The following is a 21,932-nucleotide window of genomic DNA, read 5'->3' on the forward strand; positions in this document are numbered from 1 at the left end:
ACTTATTCTATCCAAACTCTTATTAGATGATGATTTGCCATTCTAAAGTGAAGTTTCTATATGATAAGTGCTTGGGGAAGCCCAACTCCAAACACCAGCTGACAAAGCATCGTAGGAAAATCAGTTGAATCAAACGTATACAATGAAATGTGTACATTGGCTACTGGAGTGGGGTTATTGAAAGAGAAAACTAAAAGTGATAAAATTCCAAATACAAAGTTAAAAGCAGAAGCAATAAATATATTTTTCTCTTATTGTTGGCCTTGATTCACTATGATAAAAACAGTATTTAGAAATATGAAACTTTTAAATGTTTAATTTTTCCAAAACCCTATATCCATTACTGTTCCTGATATATATAGATATGTAGCACATATCTATATATAATGTCTGAACACAACACAGGAACTCACTGGTTTTTCTTAACTGTTACAATGATTTATACGTTTCTGGTGCTTCAGATTTATTAATGAATTGCTTATTTTCATAGCATTAGGAATTTATCGGTTTATCTTACAAAGATTCTCAGGTATTTGAAAGTCCTAAAAATGATTGCTTCTGCTATTGTCTTTTCTGCATGGTTTACAGACATGGTTTAAAATGACAGGATTGTTCTCTAATAGACTATAGAGAGCGGCCACAATTTATTGAGCTTTGCAAGGTGAAAGAGAAAATTGGCATCAGCAAGCATAAATTCCCAAGTAGTAAATTCCCACAAAGTAGTACAGTATCACAGTGGTTCAGCCACATTTATATTCTGCGCACTCCAAAGTGAAATTTTTTTAGAGCATTAATGTCAACATTTACAAATTGAGTCACCTATTCCTATGAAGTGATCATTTCTGATTAATTTCATTCTCATAAGTCAGTCTTTTTTTCCAGAACAGTGATGTTTCTCTTTTTTTTAAGTGGAAGAATAAAATCTTACAACTTACAACTCTTATTTGACCCTATGATCTTTTACAGTGAGTCTTTATGGATGTTAGTGAAATTTTAAAGTGCTATAAAAAAGTAAACCATAAAAAATATTGGTATACAACATATTTTGGGATCCTTTTTTATAGACGTTTCTACCTTCTAATTGGGTTCTAGTTAGGACTCAGAATATAGTTTTATGGCACTGAAAGAGCCCTGCCTGCGTTAGAGAGCTTTTGTTCCTGTGCGTCACAGAGCAACAACGTTGATGATGTGAGTTGTGTTGTTTCGTTTTTCTTTTTGCCCCCCCAGTACTTGGTTTTTGTTTTCCTTTTTTCCCAATATTGGTGGTATCAGAAGTTATTTGCCTTCCCAACCAGGGCCCAGGCCTCTCCAGCAAAAACTGTATTGTCTTCTTCCACCAAAAGCTTAACAGTTGAACTTTTCTGGAAGGATATTCAAGGTGAAAATTTTCCCACGTGCATAATTTTCATTTCTTGGCTAGTGCCATTAGAAGATGTTGCCTTCTTATTTAGGTGACTACTGAAGCCTCTGAGTTATATGCCCTAACAGATAGAAGAAATGGCCAAAGGTTTCTAATAAGAGTTGGGCCACGTTTCTTAATAAGCTGATAAATGCCGTCACATTGGCTGATGGGCCGTTAATGTCGACACCCGCACGACCCAGGGGCCCCTGGGATGGTGGCAGCGCTTGGGCGCGATCGACGCCTGCATCCCAGCTCTGCCAGAGACGCCAGCCTTTCTCCTCTAGAAAACGGCAGGAGTCATGGTATCTATCCATAAGACTGTTGTGAAGCGTAGATGAGTTAATCCATGTAAATCTTTTAAAAACAGTTCCTGGCACACAGTAGGTGCTCAGTACGTCGTAGTGATTGGTGTGATGCTGGTGGTGGTTAGTATTTGAATTGAATTGTACTTTAATGTTGTTTCCTCATAACTTCTCACTAGCTGGCATTACACACACACACACACACACACGAGGGTGCCAAAAAATGCATACACATTTTAAGAAAGGGAAAAACTGTATTAGAATTACGCTGATGGTAATCACTGTGAGCACCTCTTGTAATTGCAGAAGTCAAACGTGACTTGTATTCATCTTTTGTTGAATATATTGACTATTACAATTTTAATACAGTTTTCCTTTCTTAAAATGTGTATACATTTTTTTTGGCACCCTCTGTATGTATAACCTGTCTTCCCAACTAGAATGTAAGCTCTATGAAGGGCAATGGCTCATTGCCATGTCTTTTTTTTTTTAATTTTATTGGGGAATATTGGGGAACTGTGTGCTTCTCCAGGGCCACTCAGCTCCAAGTCCAGTCACCGTTTTCAATCTTTAGTTGCAGGGAGCGCAGCCCACCATCCCATGAGGGAATTGAACCGGCAACACTGCTGCTAAGAGCTTGCGCTCTAACCAACTGAGCCATCCAGTCACCCACCATATCTTAACATACTTGACACATAGTAGGCGCTCAGTGAAGATTTGTCAGATGGATGAGGAGAGGAGAGAGAAAAAAGGAGGCATTTCCCCAGCCTCGGGTAAAAGGTATCTGGGTGTATGTCTTAACTGGCCCATCCTGGAGGGCAGGCACAGCCTCTCAGCTTCTTTCCCAGGGTCTCCTTGGCTCCAAGTACAGCACTGTGTGAGCGCTGGTGAATAACTGAGTGATTTACTAAAACTGACATGGTCTTAGGTGTTTCATTTCCAAAGCAGTTCCTGTGATACAATCATTTCAGTTTAGTGACATCATGTGCTTTGTTCTTACGTGAAAGCAGACATTATAGATACTTAAAGAGAATGTAAAGTGAACAAACTTTTTTGGCCCTTAAAAGCCTTGGTTACAGGCAAATATTTGGATTCTCTTTAATTTTTTTACAGTTTATGCATCATTTTTACTTCTCCCAATAGTTCGTTTAAAATTCTTGTGTATTAATGGTGAATAGATTTGACACAGTGACGTTTATTTGAGTTGCATTATATATGCGGTCAGAGCAATGAATTCATTCTCTGTTTATATCAGAGAACATTCCAGCAATTGTAAAGCCACATGCATGCATGCGTGCACTCTCGAACCACATCCGGTGGCAAGTTATTATGGGGACTGACAGACTGTCATCCTTTTGATGGCTTGAGCTGTATATCTTCTGAACAGCAATGGGGCTCTTATGCAGAAAGTATCATATGTTCCCGGCCAATTTACAGGGAAGCAGCAATAACATTTTATCATGGTTGAGAGCCCAGTAGCTGCTTCCTATTAAACTTGCCCTTTCAGATACCTGTCTTGGATTAATTTGTTGATTTCAGATGGAAACTCAGTCTTCTCCAGTGAAGCATGACGTTCTAGGATAGACTCTCTGAATGACAATTACTGTGTATTCTAGCTGGTTTCAGACCATTACAAGCCTTGGGCACAGTGGAAGGCAGAGGACTTCAGTAACGGATTTTAATATCATGTCTAATTCTAACTGTCAGTTATGTATGTGCCAGTGAAAGAATCCTCAAAAGATGAAATGCAAAACACTTCTAACTTGCTCTTTTTAATGATACACTTTGCTGTTTGCTGTCTGGTGGGAGCGGGGGTGGGTGGGGGAGGACCAGCAGAGGAGTAGCCATCTCCTGAAGGGAATCTGCACGGTGGGGAGGCATCAGATTGAAAAGTGAGCACATAGCAACTGCCACCTCGCTTCCTGTGCCCCTCAGGACTCTTCTAAATAGTAGTATGTTCACCCGAAAGGATTCCATAAATCAGTGCCAGTATTTTTCCTTAAACATTCAAGAAAAATGAAATTTAGGGTTTTACAAAGGATAATAAGCTGTGCTCACCATTTTGGTATTATAAAGAGCAAATAAATATCTTTAGCAATAAAGATTGTCTTGTGAGTTACTGTTGAGTATAATCTGGTAGATTATATAATAAAAAGGGGACTAACTCTGCTGCTTTAAATGTGATAAACCATTTTAAAAGAAAATCTAAGTTAGGAAGCTCCTAAATTATATTTCAAATGGAAGGGAAAAGCGATGTTTTGGGGTCTTTAAAAATATTCACTGCTCATGGAACACATTAGTCATACACAGTCCTGAACATTTGGGCTTAGATAACATATTTGCAATTATAGCAAATGAACTCATTGTTAATTTGTGATTTTATTTTTCACAATGATTCCCTAAGCACATTGGCTTTTCCTTTTCCTAAGTCATCTGGTACAACAGCATACTGATAGCCTAATTTTATTTAAAAGGGGAAAGAAAGCATCAATAGCAAACTATACACGTAATAAACTTGGATCTTCATAAAAGAATGAATGAAACTGTTGGGTTTTTCCTGCAATCTACAGCTGAACAGAATGTATGGTAGCCAATTTAGATGGGTTCTTCTATATGTGTTATAATCCTTTGTAAAAACCCCTTATTATAACATGAGCCACCATCTGAACTTACATGGTGAAATCAGTGCATCCGGACATATCGTACAGTATTCCTTGAACCATAGCTACTCCTTGAAAGCCTGTGTACATAACAGTTGTGTTCCATGATAAGTCCATACATATCCTGGCTATTAGTCCCAGCCCCCGTCCTAGCATTGCAAAAATGTTTACTGTCATGATATTCAGCTGTGGAAATAAACACATATAATTTGAACACACAAGAACTTAAACAAGAACTTAGGCATGCCAAAATGCACAATTTGTTTAACATAAATATGTATCTCTTTTCAGTCTTTTTTTTTATTATTTTGGAAGAGATTGGTTTTAAGAAAAAGCAGCAAGTTTTATTTGAAACTTGATTCAGTGATACTTAGCAGAACTGCTTCCCAAACTGCAATAAGATCCTTAGAATCAAAGTAACATAGAATTTTGATTGTATTTTTTTTCTGGATCCACACTGAACAGCCGTTCATGCCATCAGCTCAGTGATAGAACAAATGATGTTTCCGCTTGGGCAAGTTTTGTTTTATCAGGATCAGTAACCTTATCAGCAGTTGACCCAGAACTATAATGCATGTCTCTGAATAGATAGCATATGTCACAACTCTGCAGAGTTGCTTCATAAGCAAGATTATCTAATGGAGATTTAATAAATAAGGAAAAGTTTGCAGCAAGAATGTTTTCTTCTTTTATAATGATGACTTCTCTGAAGCTCGTACTGCTCATGGCTCATCTCTTGCATTTTCATAAAAGCTAAGAGAATAAACAGACATGTACATGAGTCCACACGGACTCCCATGATGCATAGTTTATCTGTCAGTATTTCTTTCTGAAATACGTCATTTGTGAATAAAGAATGTAGGATTTAGATCATCATATTGGTTTAAGGTTCTTATATGACACATAAATGCATAATGTCCAAAAGACTGTGTGTGATAAACCAACAACACTTTTATGCAATTATGTATTATTTTTTAAAAGTAGGATAGTGCAGAAGGTTTTTTCTCAGTGCAGAATGTTCTGGCTCAGAATGGCATTTAATACCTTATCATTTAAGACTGGGTTCTTCACTTTCATCAATCTGCTTTGATTTTTGAAGACACACAATAAATGGAGAGAGAAGATGGAGCATCCTCCTACGTAAGTAAGTCAGGCATGACTTGTACATTTTGACATTTAACACTTCTTTTTGTTGACCTTTGACAGGTTAGGGCTTGACCCAAAACTATTGGCTAAAATCCTAAATATGAGCTCAGGACGGTGTTGGTCAAGTGACACTTACAATCCTGTACCTGGGGTGATGGATGGAGTTCCCTCAGCTAATAACTATCAGGGTGGATTCGGAACAACACTCATGGCTAAGGTAAGTGCAGGGACTACCCAGGAGAAAGGGGGAAAATGTTTAATGGTCTGACTCCTCTTCCCTCTCCTTTTCTTCCCCTCCCATCCCCTCCCATCCCCCGACCACCGTCTCCACTCCCTCCCCATTTAGCAAAAAATATGTCTAGCTTAGAAAGCAAGATTACTAAAATAATGATTCACTGACTCACTGGAAATGAGCTAAAATTTAGCTTAAAGATCTTTGTCTTTTTCGTTTTTATTCCTGGCCTTTTGGATGAGAAGAATGGGCTGAGATTTTTCTTTTGTGGTAGGGTTTGTTTATAATATGAGCTGGTAAAGTTTTATTCTGTGTCATAAATTGACATTAATTTACCAAGTCCTTAGAGTGGAAGCAGTAAGAATTTTCTGATGGTTGATAATGTATTGACATTGGATGTCCACACCACAAAAGAAGAGAGGATCTTTTTCATGATACTAGATTTCTGAGTATGTCTTCCTGCTTTAAGAACATATGTATCTTTATGCATAAGGTCATTTGAAAAGCAAATTGTTGGCCTCCTCTCATTTGGGATCACAATTTCAGGAAATATTTTATAGATGAACAGACTTTCAGATTTCTGCGTAGAGTTGATTTCCCGCCTCCCCACAATTGACTTTTCCCCACCGATTATAAAAGTAATAATGCACACAACTGGACACCATACTCCGCTTACTCTGCTTTGTTCCCTGTGACCTTCTGTCCATTCTGCTTCTTGGCCATGCCTGTCCATCCACTTGCTCCTCTGCCACTGCCAGCACCTTGGCAGAGACTCATGTAGACCAGCCCTTAGCTGGTCTCCTTGCCTTTCATCCCAATCTTTTCTCTTTCATTTTCCACACCATGGAAAAGCATGGGCTTCCTAAAATGTAAAACCCTGATGATGTCATTTTTTCTACCTAGTCTCTTTCATCCTTGTAGACTAGAGTCCATCTCTGCAAGTTGTCTTAGAAGGCCCTCAGAGACTGGGCCGTAGCTCGCCCCGCAGCTCAGTCTGGCCTCCCCGTGCCCCTCTCTGTTTCAGCCATGCTGACTCATTTCTGCTCTTGTTCTCTCTCATGTGCAAGCCTCCCGGCGTGCTACTCCCTCCGCCTAGACGGTCGGTCTGCCTTCCCCTCTACTCCAGATTCTGGCACAATACCCGGCACGTTGTCAGCACACTTTAAATATTTATTGGATGAAGCAATGTTTGATGTTGCTTATTTTGTTTCTATGTTTCTTGTTCTGTAGTTTTGTTTCTCCTTGTGTTTCATTTAAGAAAATATTTATTTCTATGCCAATCTGGACCTTGTAGTTAGGTTTGCATGTCCTCTGTACAGGCTTTTATAATTGTGCTGTGTGGCTGTTATTGGAAACAAAGTATCTCCTGAGTGTATTGTTTTCATCCACAGCTGCAGGGTGATTTATTAGGACACATGGAAGAATGAAAGAGTCACATGCCCAGTTTCCTTTATGTATGAAGGGGGTTGTGGTCGGTTAGCTTATTTGGTTCCTAAAATAATGTGCTAAGGTCTCAAACAGAGGAAACAGCTAACAAGTAAAGTGCAATAAGAAGTAGGAAGCTTCTAAGCAAAGAGGGTGGGTTTGTGTGGCCTCCCCTTCTGCAGTGCTGGCTTTGTTTGGGGACTGTCCGCCATAGGTGTCCTCTACTCTGCTGGACACCTTTAGTTTAGTCATCTTCTCCAGTGTCTCTGCCCAGGAAGTACATGCCACTTTCATTGTCCTTCCTTTAATATTATTTTCTTGATAATAAAAGATAGCTCTTTCAACTAATAGTAGAAGACAGTGCAGTACCAAAACATATGGATGCTACTGTTCTCTTATTTTTATTATATTCTCGTTTCCTTCATTTTCCTTATAACGAGGAAGATTTCTTAATTTTGCTAAGAATGAAAGTACTTAGAAAGGAACTTTTAGAAACCTTTAATTACCTCCGACAGCTATTAGCAAAAACACACCATAGCCAACTAGATAAATTAATAGAGATTAAAGAAATCCCCATCAGTGCTACAATAATTAAAGCAAGTGTACCTGCTTGGGCAGACCTCAACGGCCATTAAATCTTGTGCTGGGGGATATGATGCTGTAGGGGCTTGTCCATTTACTTCTAGGTCTTTGCATCATAAAATTCTAACATATTGTGTGTATGTAATCAGAACATGATCAATACGAAATCTAGATCATTCTTCTGAACTCTGTAAGCTACACGTCAGTTTCTGGTGGGCACTGAGAGACGTCTGGACAGTCATGACAACGCTTGCCACGCCCCCCAGTGTACCTGTTTCCTTGTAAAGCATAACAGCTTGGTAATTTGTTGAAATTGTTTTGTGATTCTTTCCTATTAGGTTGGTACGAAAGTAATTGCCACTTTTGCAATTATTTTTAACCTTTTAAACCGCAATTACTTTTTTGCACCAACCTAATACTTTTTTCCTGACACCCACTGAGCTCATGAATTTGTAAATATTTTGACTAGTGAAGTAAGATATTTATTTGTTTTAAATTATATATTGTAAGCTTTCAAAGGATGTCTTCTTTTTCTACCATTTGAAGATTGACAAGTTACTCAGGCTTTTATAGATTAATTACCTTTTCCTTTTTCGAACGTCTATCCTTTAAGGTAGCAGCCACCAAACTCTTTAAGTTTTCTTTCTTTTTTTTTTTTTTTGTTTTTTTTTGCTCTTATTTGGGATCATATTTACTTGCCTCTTTGAAAAACTCTTAGTAGATTTCTTTTTCTTGATAGGATTGTCTTCTCAATATGTTATGTTTACTCTGAATTCTTACATTCTAATTATACTACTAAGTTAAATATTAAATGCAGTCTTTCTATGTAGATTTTCTCGTCATTTTAAAATAAAAGCATCTTACCGATGTGCTGCAAAATGATGTTGGCAAAAGAGGCCTGTCTGCTGTCTGTGTATAAGTCTTAACATCCCTGTGACATTTGTTAAGTGTGTGGGTAATAAACATGCTGTTTAGTGGAAGCTATAGAAGAATTGAAGGTTAAGTAGATTTTCCAAATTTATGAGTTTGCATGTGAAAATCATACAAACACAAAATTATGTTTGTACCTGTGGCCTCATACATATTCAAGACGCTAGATATTTAATTCATTCTTTAACCTTTGCTTGTTTTTCCTTTGAGTTATTTTCTTCTTTGAGTGGATGGTATCAGTAACTGCTCAGTTATCAAGGTCATTCTTCAAAGAGTAGAAATATTTCTCACCTTGCTTCTTGTGTTCCCCTTTCATCGCTTGCCAACTTTTCCAGTGGTGGGGGAAATGAGACTGGAATGAATAGTAAGAAGAAAATCTAGTTTGTCTTGTCACTTGTTTGCAGCTCTTCTAAAATCACAAATAAACTGAAATATGTGGAATAGTGTTTCAGTTATCCATACCTTCATTGTCTTCATCTGTTCCTGATATTTCAAGTTTGGACAAGATTCCGTTTTTATGGTAGTGGATATCCATTAGCTACAGTTTATCTATAAGATATGTATACTATTAACTTTATTTTCAAACAGGCGTAAGTTTTCTGAAACTTGCAGAATGAAGCATTAGACCTATGAGATGATAGAGGGTTGTGGTATGTTGCACTTAAAATTCAAACATATTACAGCTTCGTGTTCCACCCCCCAGCTCATTTCCTCCCCCAGCCCCTTCGCTCTAATTCAGCCTCGTTGGCCTTCTTACTGTGTTTTGAATATCCACGCTGTGCCCATGCAGGGCCTTTCCCTTGCTCTTCCATCTGCCTGAAAGTCCCTTCCCCCAGGTCTCCAAAGAACTCACTGCCTCCCTAACACTCAGATCTTGGCTCAGTGCCCTCGCCTGAGGGAGGTCTTCCCTAGACATTTCATCTGTCAGAATGCTCTTCCTTCCACCCCACCTCTTGCTACCCATCTCTTTCTAACCCCTCACCCTGCTTTATTTTTCTTCATAATACTCATCATTGTCTGGGATTGTAGTATTGGTTTTGTTTCTCTTCCCCACTGGACAGTAAGCTTCATGAGAACTGTGACTTGGTTTTATCGTGACTGTATCACCGGCACTAAGAACAGTCCCCAGCATGTAGCAGTTGCTAAATATTTGTTGAATAAGAGATTGAATAGATATTCAATAATTCCACAAGGGGTTTGGTTTCGGCTTAGGGGCTTCTGCAGATTTGAAAAAGCATTTGCCTGTGTGATCTCACCTGGATAGTAACCGCTGTGCAAAGTCAAAATAAAACAAAAAGGTGTGCTGGAGGGTGGAGGAGTGGAGAAATCAAAGTTCCAGGCTGGAGCACTTTTGCAGCTGTATGAACGTACTTATAAAAAATACGTAATTTACCACAGTGCCCGTAAGTTACTTTTTCAGACTCCGTTTTTTTCTTCTTGGAAACAAAAGTATTAGAAGGCACAGTTCTGAAGTGAGCCTTACTTACCAGTGTCTGTGTGTTCCCTCCCGCCCTCGTTTGATTTAGGATCTGGGATTAGCACAGGACTCTGCCACCAGCACAAAGAGCCCCATTCCTCTGGGCAGTCAGGCCCATCAGATCTACAGGGTGATGTGCGCAAAGGGCTACTCAAAGAAAGACTTCTCGTCCGTGTTCCAGTTTCTCCGGGAGGAGGAGACCTTCTGAGCTTGCACTTGGCCGTGGACACTGTTGGAAACCAGACTCTTACCTTGAGCCTCCTGATAGCTCACTCCACAAGTAAATGAGTTTAATCAAAAGTCACCTGTCTGCTTTTGATTGTTTAGGTCACAATAAACCCTGGGGTTTTCCACCCATTTTTACCTGCTTATTCTTGTTATCTTTTTAGTAACATACATTGTCTGAAATTTTTTTCTGCAAGCCACTGATGGTCTCTGCTAATTAGCTGCTTGACCTTTTACAAAAATTTGATCCTGGGTCATCTTCAATCAGGATGTTATTTACTTCATTTTACAAATAAAACCAAATATTTTTCAACAGGATGAAAACCAATCTTGAAGGAAAGAAAAGAAATCGGTGTGAGGAGAGGAATTAGAGAAAGGGAAGTGTGGTGAATTGCTGTATCCCTCGTGAAGTATGCCCTGTTAACCAAGTGGTGGTACTTTTGCATTACCGAGGTTACTGATTTATTTTCCAGGGAATTAATAAAGGAGGAGCACTCCTTGCTGCATGTTTTATAATTTGGAGTCTGTTACGGTGTCTTAGTGTGTCCATCCTACAACAATTCCCACTACTCAGCAAACCTGTTTTTTTTTTGGTATTTTCGTTTCCTTGTACATTCTTAGTACATATTTTTGACTTGAAAAGAATGACATCTTTAGACCTATTTCAGAGCCAATGATGACACTTGCTTTAGATAATTATTACAGTATTCTAAATAGAATCATATTATTTTGAATTCCAATAAATTTCTATGCTGATAATACTTTCTTGGAGTTTTTGTGTCTTCCCAGCCATTTGGTGAACAGTCAAATGATCTGACAAACTGTTGTTACAGACTAATGGGGAAAGGATGGGAGAAAAGGGAGGGGAGGGCAAAAGGACCCAAGAGCTGAATTGGCCAGTGGCAGCCAGCTTCCCGCGCTGTGCCGAATCCTTCGTTGCATCTGTTGGAATGTTCTCTAGGTTGTGGGTGTTACGGGGACTCGACCTGCATTAAAGGTGCGGTGTCCCCGTATGGAGCTCAGTTGCCACTTTCCCCACCTCAGCCCCTAGAAATACTCCAGGTGATAGACTTGGATGCCAAACTTGGCAGAAGTACAACTACTTCCATCATTTCCCAAGTGATAAAAAATTCCAGGCACTACTGTAAGTGCTGGGGCTACGGCGATGAGCAAGCAGACAGTTCTGCTCTTTTTAGACCATAAATTATGGTGTCTCCTATGCGTGTGTGTGAGGGGCGTGGTAGACCAGGAGTAAATGTTTAATGCGTATGTCAGGTGATGCTAGGGACTAACGGGAAAAATAAAGCAGGATAAGGAGAATGGACGGGGATGCCAGGGGGATTTTATTAGAGCGGTAAGGGAAGTTCTCTTTGATATGGTGGCTTGAGAGCAGAGATAAGAAGGAAACGAGGGAGCACGCCATGCAGATCTGTGAGGAAAGAACATTGTAGACACAGGGAACAGAAATTGCAAAGACCCTGAGTCAGGGTAACACTGGTTATGAGGAATAACAAGGAGGTTGTAAGTGAGCTGTCATGAGACTGGGGCAGAGATCTCGTAGGGTCTTGTAGGACATTGGCTTCTATTCTGAGTGAAACAGGCAGTGTACCAGCAAAAGCAAAAGCTAACCGATACACTGCCACCCCCAAATTTTGTGCCTTAGAAGAACAAACGTTTATTATTTTCCAAGATTCTCTAGGTTGACTAGATTTCTCTTCTGGACTGGGCCAGCTCATCTGGAACAGCTGGAATGGTTGGGGCTTCGCTCCACATGGCCACTCATCCACCAGGAGGCTAACCCAAGTTTGTTCACAAGATGGTGCTCCCACCCACACCACAGGACCAGTCCCAGTGAACAAGCACTTTCCAAGCCTTTGCTTGCTTCATGGCTGCACTGTCCCCTTGGCCAAAGCAAGTCACCCAGCCAAGCCCAGAGTTAGCATAGGAGGGTGGACACCGAGAGGGGCGTCAAAGTGGACATTTTGCAAATACTATCACAGCAGCCCAATCTTCTGGCCATTTTGTCCAGAGGATTGATGTGCTCTGACCTACTTTTTAAAGGGACCCCTTTGGCTGCTGTGTGGAGCATAGACTATAGGGCAAGGCTGGAATGGAAGCACGGAGACCAGTTAGGAGGAGATCATAATAAACCAGTTAGGAAATAGTGATGGCTGGGACAAGATGTTGATGATGGAAGAGGCCAAAAGTAGTCAGATTCTGAACATAAAAGAGAGCCACTAACTGATGGATGGTGTGAGAGAAAAACGGAGGACTCAAGGATGACTTCAAGGATGGAGAAAGTGGAAAAAAGGACTTACCATTTACTCTCTGGGGAAGATTATGAGAGGTCTAAGAGAAAAAGAAATCAGGAGTTTATTTGAGATGCCTAATAGCCACCTAAGTAGAGAAAAACAAAGGTCCAAGCCCTGGGTTACTCTAACTTTTAGAGGTTGGGGAAATGAGGCAGAACCGGCAAGGAATGACCAGTAAGGTCGGGGGAAAATAAGAGTGGTGTCCCAAAAGCCAAAGACAGTGTGTTAAGGAGGGAATGATTATGTGTATCAAAAACTGATAAATTATACACAAATAGTAAACTATCAGAAGGAGAAATTAAGAAAATCCCACTTAAAATTGCTTCAAAAACTATGAAATACTTAGGAATAAATTTAACCAAAGAAGTAAAAGACCTGTACTCAGCAAATTATAAGACGCCGAAGAGAGAAATTAAAGAAGATACAAACAAATGGAAACACCATGCTCCATGGATAGGAAGAATTAATATAGTTAAAATGTCCATATTACCCTAAGGCATACAGATTCAACGCAATTCCTATCAAACTACCAACGACATTTTTTCACAGAAATAGAACACACAATCCTAAAATGTATATGGAGCCATAGAAGACCCTGAATAGTCACGGCAATCTTGAGAAATAAGAACAAAGTGGGAGGTATCACACTACCTGACATCAAATCATACTATAAGGCTATAGTAATCAAAACAACATGGTGCTGGCATAAAAACAAACATAGATCAATGCAACAGAATAGAGAGCCCAGAAATAGATCCATACCTTTATGGTCATTTAATCTATGATAATGGAAGCAAGAATTTACATTGTGGTAATGACAGTCTGTTCAATAAATGGTGCTGGAAAACTGGACAGATACATACAAAAATAGGAAGCTGGACCACCTCCTTACACCATGTACAAGAATAAATTAAAAATGGATTAAAGACTTCAATGGAAGATCCAAAACTATAAAATTCCTAGAAGAAAATATAGGAAGTAAATTTTCAGACATTACCCTTAGTAATATTTTTACTGATACATCCCCTAGGCAAGGGAAGCAAAAGAAAATATAAACATGTGGGACTACATCAAACTAAAAAGTTTTTTTCACATCAAAGGAAACCATCAATAAAACAAAAAGGCATCCTACTGAATGGGAGAAGATATTTTCCAACGAAACATCTGATAAGGGGTTAATATACAAAATTGATAAAAACTCATAACAACTCAACACCAAAAAAACAACCCAACTGAAAACTGGGCAGAGGACATGAAGAGACATTTCTCTAAAGAGGACATACAGATGGCCAACAGATACATGAAAAATTGCTCAATGTCACTAATCATTAGAGAAATGCAAATAAAAACCACAATAAGATATCACCTCACCTCGGTCAGAATGACTATCACCAATAAATCAACAGACAACAAGTGCTGGTGAGGATGCAGAGAAAAGGGAACCCTCGTGCACTGCTGGTAGGATTGCAGATTGGTGCAGCCACTATGGAAATCAATATGGAGGTATCTCAAAAAACGAAATGGAACTACCTTATGACCCAGCAATTCCACTCTTAGGTATCTATCCAGAGAAATCCAAAACACTAATTTGAAAAAAATTCATGTGCCCCTATGTTTATTGCAGCGCTATTCATAATAGCCATGACATGGAAACAACCAAAATGCCCATCAGTAGACGACTGGATTAAGAAACTGGTACATTTATATAATGGAGTATTACTTGGGCATAAAGAAGAATGAAACCTTACTATTTGCAATGATATGGATGGACCCAGAGAACATTATGCTAAGTAAAATAAGTCCGATGGAGAAAGACAAATACCATGTGATCTCATTTATATGTGAAATCTAAAGAATAGAATAAATGAACAAACTAATCAGAAACAGTCTCAAAGATATAGAAAAAAAAATGATGGTTGCTAGATGGGATGGGGGTGGGGATGCGGGAGAAGGTGAGGGGATTAGAAAGCACAAATTGGTAGCCACAGTATTGACACCGGGATACGAGAGACAGTTTGGGGAATATAATCGATAATGTAGTAAAGATTTTGTAGGGTGTCAGCTGGGCACTTGTCTTATTAGGGAGACCACTTCATGGACAGTGTAGATGCCTGATCACTGTGCTGTACACCTGACGCTGAAGCTGAATAATATTGAATGTCAACTATAATATATATATAGTCACAGGATGTGGAGTACAGCGTAGGGAATAGAGTCAATGGAATTGTAACAGCATATACGATGCCAGAGGGGTAGTAGATTGGGGGCAGGGGGCTATCACTTTGTGAGGGGTATAAATGTTTATTACATTGTTTTGTACATCTGAAACTAATAATAATAAAACTTGATAAATTGAATGATATAAGGGCTGAGAACTAATCATTTGGATTTGGCAAAATAAAAGTCGTTGGTGACTGACAAGTGTTTTGGGGGTGTTGGAAATGAGATTGAGAATGAGACTGGGAGGAGAGGAATTGGAAGCGATGAGGGGACAACTCTTAAGACGTTTTGCTATAAGATGAGTGGGATAGATACTGGCAGGGAATATGGGGTTGAGGGAAGTCCTATTTATATTTTTAGGATGGGAGATACGGGATTATGCTGATGAAGGTAGAATCCTCATATAAAGAAGAGAGAGTGATGCACTAAAGAGAGAGGACACTTGCTAAGGGGTGTCTTTGAGTAGGTGAGCGGGGAAAGGTACAGGCGTGGATAGATGTCTGGAAACTAAACACCAGCACAAACAGATCAAGTTTCAGACGGCCAGCATCTTGTATGAAGGACAGAGCAGCACTGAAATTAATTATACAGTTTTTTTTTTTTTTTTTTAACATAGAATGATCAACGCTAGTGCTGGGAAGGACTTTAGTAACCTCTAAGCAGAACTTGTTTAAGTCACCCTCCTTTGACCATTAGTTTTCTCATCTATAAAGTTGTCATAAACAATGTAGCCTAATATTAAATGCATGCTTGGAAACTTGAAACAAAAAAATATGAGTTAAGGAAATCACAAGTGTTATTGAGCATGTGAAGAAGTTAATAACCTCGTACATCGCTGCCAGGAATATAAAACAAGGCAGCCACTTTGGAAAATAGTTTGGCAGTTCCTTGAAAGGGTAAACATAGAGTTACCACACGATCCGGCCATTCCACTCCTAGCTATGTACTCAAGAAAAATGAAAACATATGTCTGCACAAAAACTTGCACACGAATGGTCATAGCAGCATTGTCCATAATAGCCCCAAAGTGGAAACAGGCCAAATGTCCATCAACGGATGAATGGAGGAACAAACTATGGTGCATCCATAACAATGGAAGACTGGCCATAAAAGGAATGGAGTACTGGTATATGCTATAACGTGGAACCTGGAAAACGTTGTGCCAAGTGAAGGAAGCCAGACATAAAAGGCCACATACTATATGATTCTGTATGAAATGTCAGAAATAGGCAAATCCAGAGACAAAGTAGATGAGTGATTTCCAGGGAGGGAGGAAGGGGGAAATGAGGAGTGACTGCTAAAAGGTATGGAGTTTCTTTCTGGGGGGATGAAAATGTTCTGGAATTAGATAGTAGTAATGGTTGCACAACTTTGTGAATGTATTTAAAACCACTGAATTGTACACTTTTATGGTGAATTTTATGGTGTGTGAATTTTATCTCTGAAAAAAACTAAGGAAAAAAAATCATGAGTTAAGATCTTTCTCTTGATAAGTGGTTCTCAGCTGGGGCAGCTTTGCCCCCAGGGGACGTATGGCAATTTCTGAAGACGTTTTTGGTGGTTATACTGAAGGTGTGGAGGGTGCTATCGGCACCTAGTGGATGGAGGTCACAGGTGCTACTAAACATCCTATAGTGCACAGGGCAGCCCCCACAAAAATGACCTTGTCCATAATGGGGCGTACCTGTCCAGGTGTATGATCCACAGGTACCGCCAACTTGGCATATCAAAACGGGGCTCCCCATCCTCCACAGCAGACCTGCTTCTCCTGGTTCCTATCCCATCCAGGTTCCCCAGGCCCACCCCCGACTCCTTTCTCTCCTCCACCCATGCTCCACATCGAATTCTCCGTCTCCAGTGCCTACTTCAGGGTCTCACTGGTTCTTGTCTAGGATACTTCAGTTTCTTTGCCACTGCTTCTCTGTTAGTTCCAAAGCTCTACTGAAGTACATCTACATACAATAAAATTTGCTCATTTGAAATGTACGATTCAGTGACTTGGAGTAAATTTACAGAATCGTACACTCAGCACCACATTTTAGAACATTTCCATCACCTCCCCTCACCCTGGCAAATCTTTTGTGCCCATTCAGTCACTCCCCTTGCGAACCCTGTAGCTATGGGCACCGCTTAATCTTTGTGTCTGTGGATTCACAGCTGCTTCTTAGCCACCAATTTGGTTCTTCCCCAATTCAGTCTTCACACCACCACGAGAGATGTCTTTCTAGACTGAAATCCAATCCAGTCATTTCCCGGCAGAAGACCTGCGGGCCTTCGATGCAGTCTGATCTCCTCAAATGGTGTTCAGGCCCTTCGTGCTCTGGCTCCTGTTTCACTTCACCAGCACTTGCCATTTCCCAAGCATGCCATGCTTCTCACACCTCAGGGCCTTTGCACATGCCACTTCCTTCTCCTGAAATGCCGTTCTCCTCGACTCCTGGCCAACCAGCTCAGGCGCCATATCTTCTGCCAGGACTTCCTCAGCCACCGCAGGCTGTCACTTCCCGTTCCCATAGCTCTTCGTGGATCTCTCTTGTATCATAGGATTTATGCTATTGCATTACATTGGCTGGTTTGCCCATCTGTCTTCCACACTAGACTATGAGCTCTTGGAGGGCACAGAAGGTGTCGGCTTTGCATCCCCGGGTTGAGTTCAGCCCTTGGCATTGAGTAAGAGCTCAATAAATGTGCAAATGGCTGACTGTAAGCTAGGGCATTGCGTTTGTGTTAGGTGAACTATCCTGCCAGCATAAACTTTTTAAAGGTTCTTCCTTGGCAGATTAAGTTTATTTTACTCTGTAATAAGTGATGCTGTGTGTTACACATAGCTGCCCGAGAAGTCTTGCAGAATGTGGATTTTTACAAAGGTTTCTCAGTCAAACAGTTAGCTTATGCTGTTTGAAGAAACTTAGGGGGGAAATAGGCATATTTGGTGGCAAGCTTTAGTCCCATTTTTTTATGTACCTTAAACATCAAATTGCATGCAGACAAGCAGGCACGTATTTCCTTTATGGAGCCCAGCAGTTCCAAATGCAACATTTTACCACATGCTACTAGGCCTTGAGGCATAAGGCGAATCTCATAGTAACACAGGTTTGATTTATTCAAGGGATTCTATGAAGAGGTAGGTATTTGAGAGATTCTTTTGCTGTCCTATTGATCTGACATCATGCTAATGGAGCATATACTCAGCCACAGCTGAGTCCAAACTTAAGTGAACCCCAAATGGACGGGGCCTACCCTTGGCCATTTTTCTCATTGCACGGACTTTGATTTTGACTTTTATTCTAAGCAATCAGAAATGTGTGTGATCTGTCCACTTCCTACGGAGGGTGGGGGACAAAGGCAGATCTGAGCCGAGAATGGGGCAGCGTTATCCGTGTGCATAAATTCTACCCAGGCTGCTGTCAGAAGCTGCTGCTGCTCGGGAAAACAGCACAAGTCCCTACCAGCCTCAGCTGCAGGGACTGTACCCTGGAGCATTTTCAGACGGCCTGCCCATGGGGTGGCATCTGCCCGAATGGGGTTTTGAGCGATCTTTCAGTTCCATTGAGGAGGGAGCTTCAGGACATCCTAGGGATTTGTAAGTTCCGTGCAAGGTGTCAGCCCCGTAACCTAGGGTGTCCATCGCGGTGAGGCGTACATGGAATCGTCTCTCATTGGCGGCAGAGAGATGGAAGATGACCTTTTACTAGTTAATTGTATTCATTATTTAATAATTCAAGAGTCCCTAAACGGGATGCAGACGTCTTCATTCAGGCTAGAATTCGACTCTTTCAGAACATTAATACTAGGAAAATACAGTAAAGCAGACGGATTTTGCAACCAGCCTGCAGGGGAATGCTTTCGAGAGTCTGAGTGACCAGAACTGTCCCTGGCTGGGAGACAGGAGACCTGCATTCCAGCCCTAGGTCAGCAGTAACCTGTGCAGGATTGTGGGTCCGTTTTCTTCTCCTGTAAAGGAGGGCATTGCACTGAGCTCCAAGGTTTGTTTTAGCTCTAAAATTTTGATTCCTCTTAGTTAAGGCTTTCAGAAAATGTGAGGCATGTGCTTCTGACAGTTTTTGGACTCTGCCTGGTTAGGTATTATTTATTGCTCATATAGCCATCTCATTTATTAGGGTTTTATTTTTTATAGCCGGGAATAGATTCAGAGATCAATACATTTTTATTAATGATAGTCCGTCATGCCTGGTAAAGAGATGGCAAGAGAACTCATCTAGAATGAGCCACTTGAATAAACCTGACACACAAGCTTAGCTACAAGCTACATTTTGGCAGGCCTCTCAGTAAAATAATGACATTGGCAGAGGGAGAGGCTGTGGAAACCTTCCTCACAGCCAGACTCATAAAATGAAAGGGCAGGTTTGGGGTGTGTTTCTCAGTCTTGGCTGTATATGCAAATCCCATGACTTTTTGAGTGTAGCATTTTGTCTTCAAAAGGACAAAATTTGGCATTTGCCACAGTCATTAAAAATGATAAATGCCTAAAATGCTTTCGAGTTGGGATTATTGTAGGTTAGAACAAATATTGTTTCAGCACCAAACAGTATCAGAGAGTAGAATACTTCTCGTTGATGTTGTCAATTCAGAAAATAAAAGAAATCTTTCATTATTTTCTCTTTAAGTCATATGAAATTAGGCATAATTGTTACCAGTTCTCCTTATAAAAATGAATGGTCTGGGCCATTTGGAAGTGAATTATTCCTCCTGACACCATTAAGAGATAGCCTTGTGCCCTGAAAGAGTTATTTTGCCTCCAGATGGAGCTTTTTCAGCCCCTCTGTGCAGAGTTCAGATGACATCAAGTTCATTATTTTGCATTTGTTTTGTGCCTGTTGAACTTCATTTTCATTCCAGGTATGGATAGAATTTGAAATCATCTGTGGTAATTTTAGACTATTTGAGGCCTTTTCCAGGAATTTCACTGTAGAGTTCCAATCTCGGAGACCCTAAGAGCAAATGTAGCTTTAATCCCGGTCTCTCTCCCCCTCTGCATGTCCTTAACCCTGACCCCAGACCTGCTCTCTATAAGTGCCAAACATGATTCATTCTCCTTGCTTGGTTTAGTTTTGTCCTTTTAACGAGCCACGATGACCAGGGTGACCTGATAGCTTATTTGTGCTAATGTAAGTATGCTCTACTGGGTAACTCCTAACTCATTCATTTGGCTTTTCCTTTTGCCTAGAATTGCCCCCTTTGTCTCAGAGATGAAAAGTCCATGTTTTAGACAAGTGAGCCAGGAGACAGACACTAGACTAGAATGAAAGAGAAAGCAAACTGCTGGAGAAGGAGAGACCGTCTTTACATTCTGTGCCTCCACTGCCATATTATAGCTCCGTTACGAGTGTTCATTAAGAACATAATTTACAGGGACAGCCGGTTAGCTCAGTGGGTTAGAGTGTGGTGCTAATAATGCCAAGGTTGCCAGTTCGATCCCTGCATGGGCCACTGTGAGCTGTGCCCTCCTTAAAAAAAAAAAAAGAAGAACATAACTTACTAGGCAGCTACTGCTCAGAACCATTTTCATCTTCAAGTTCTAGAAGCTGTAATGTCTCCACATGAACATTTTTTGTGCTTGTGACTGTGGGGTCTGAATGTCTTATTTCTCCAGCCTCTATAACCTAATTGCTGTAACTGTTTGTGTGTGCAGGAATGCTTTTTGGACTTGGTGTTTAATACATATCATCTGATGTTTTTCCCCCCAAAGTTGCAATGGCAGAACTGGGGCATCAAAAGGACGCTTAGAAGGTGATAAGCAGAAAGAGACTTTTAAAGAGAAGATTTACGATAGGTTTAGTTTCCCTGTCGTCTGGCTTACCACTTTCAGCCCAACTCATTTTGGGTTGGTTGAGGTCTGACCATGGGGTTCTGACAAATGTGTTTCTATCCTTGTGAATTTATGCTTGCTTCCTTCCGAGTCAGGGAAAAAAAAAAAAGAAAGAAAGAAAACACTATTAAAAACTGATATGACTTTGAACAGTGGCTTGATCCCTGATGATGGCCTTTCCTGGCCATCCCATTTAATTTCTGGCAGTTCCAACTAGTGACATGAAAAGCTGCTCCTCCCGAGGTGGGATGTTTCCTGCATTGCACTGTACTCATAGCAGTTTAGTCTGGCTCCTTTTATAGGTCAGTGACACCCTCAAGCTTGTATACCTGTGTCACTACAAATCTTCAAAGATGCAATTTTCTTGGCAGCTTCATCGTCCTCGGATAGATTGGCGGGTGGGAGTGAAGGACAGGCTCTAATCTCCGCGTTAGGACCAGGGAAGGAAGCCGTCTCTGCCCTCGCTCACACAGGCCCCGGGGAAACTGCTGGCTGAAGGACTCTGAGAGAATTCAGTTAGTGCTATTAGTCATATGCTGGAATTTCTGTGCTTTTAAAACAATCTGCTTGTTCTCTTCTGCAAAGACCTGGGTGTGCTTCCCTGGAACCATCCTGATGGCCTCCCTCACCCACAGTACAGCTTTACATGCTTGCTCACTTAGAAGAAATAAAATCAAAACTTCAAAGAAAATTCTCCTCCAGGCAGTCAAAGCATTATCTCACCTCTAGCTCTTCAGAGTTGGCGGGTATCTTCTTGGGTGAGCCCTGTTATGCCAGACGGTTTCCTCTTTTAAAAAAAAAAATCATAAATGAATTCTGCATGGTCAAGTATAGTCATCTTTGCACAGAATTTTCTTTGCCTAATGTCCTATCTGATGGGCCATTCTATGTACTATATGGTACATAATCTCCACAGAGGTAGACCGTGGTCCATAAAACTGCCATACTGTTTTCAGAAACTAGTAATTCACATAGTCAACCTGAGACAGTGCTGTTAATAAACACAAATTGCAAACAAGAAGGTAGTAAGTGGAAATAATGTACTCATTTAGGACTAATAAAGCCTTTGATCTTACTTTGAAGGAAAGAGTCTATGCTTAAACTACCCATTCAGGGACAGCCAGATGCCCATTAAAAAGCAGTACTGTGCTTTGATAGAAAATCACTGCGACCTGTCTAGCAGGTCTGG

The 21,932-nt window shown here is 40.5% G+C and overlaps 1 protein-coding gene across 1 annotated transcript in view; it reads left to right on the top strand.

The window, feature by feature from the left end:
• HIBADH (3-hydroxyisobutyrate dehydrogenase) overlaps positions 1-11,142 on the top strand; it is a 95,222-nt gene extending 84,080 nt beyond the window's left edge. The window contains exons 7-8 of the mRNA XM_033088711.1: positions 5,571-5,727; positions 10,206-11,142. Coding sequence (XP_032944602.1) covers positions 5,571-5,727; positions 10,206-10,364 — 316 coding nt within the window. The 3' untranslated portion in view covers positions 10,365-11,142. The remainder of the gene's footprint in view (positions 1-5,570; positions 5,728-10,205) is intronic.
• The last annotated feature ends 10,790 nt before the right edge of the window (positions 11,143-21,932 follow it).

The sequence above is a fragment of the Rhinolophus ferrumequinum genome, chromosome 20, assembly GCF_004115265.2.
Source record: "Rhinolophus ferrumequinum isolate MPI-CBG mRhiFer1 chromosome 20, mRhiFer1_v1.p, whole genome shotgun sequence".
In the NCBI taxonomy this organism is placed as follows: Eukaryota; Metazoa; Chordata; class Mammalia; order Chiroptera; family Rhinolophidae; genus Rhinolophus; species Rhinolophus ferrumequinum.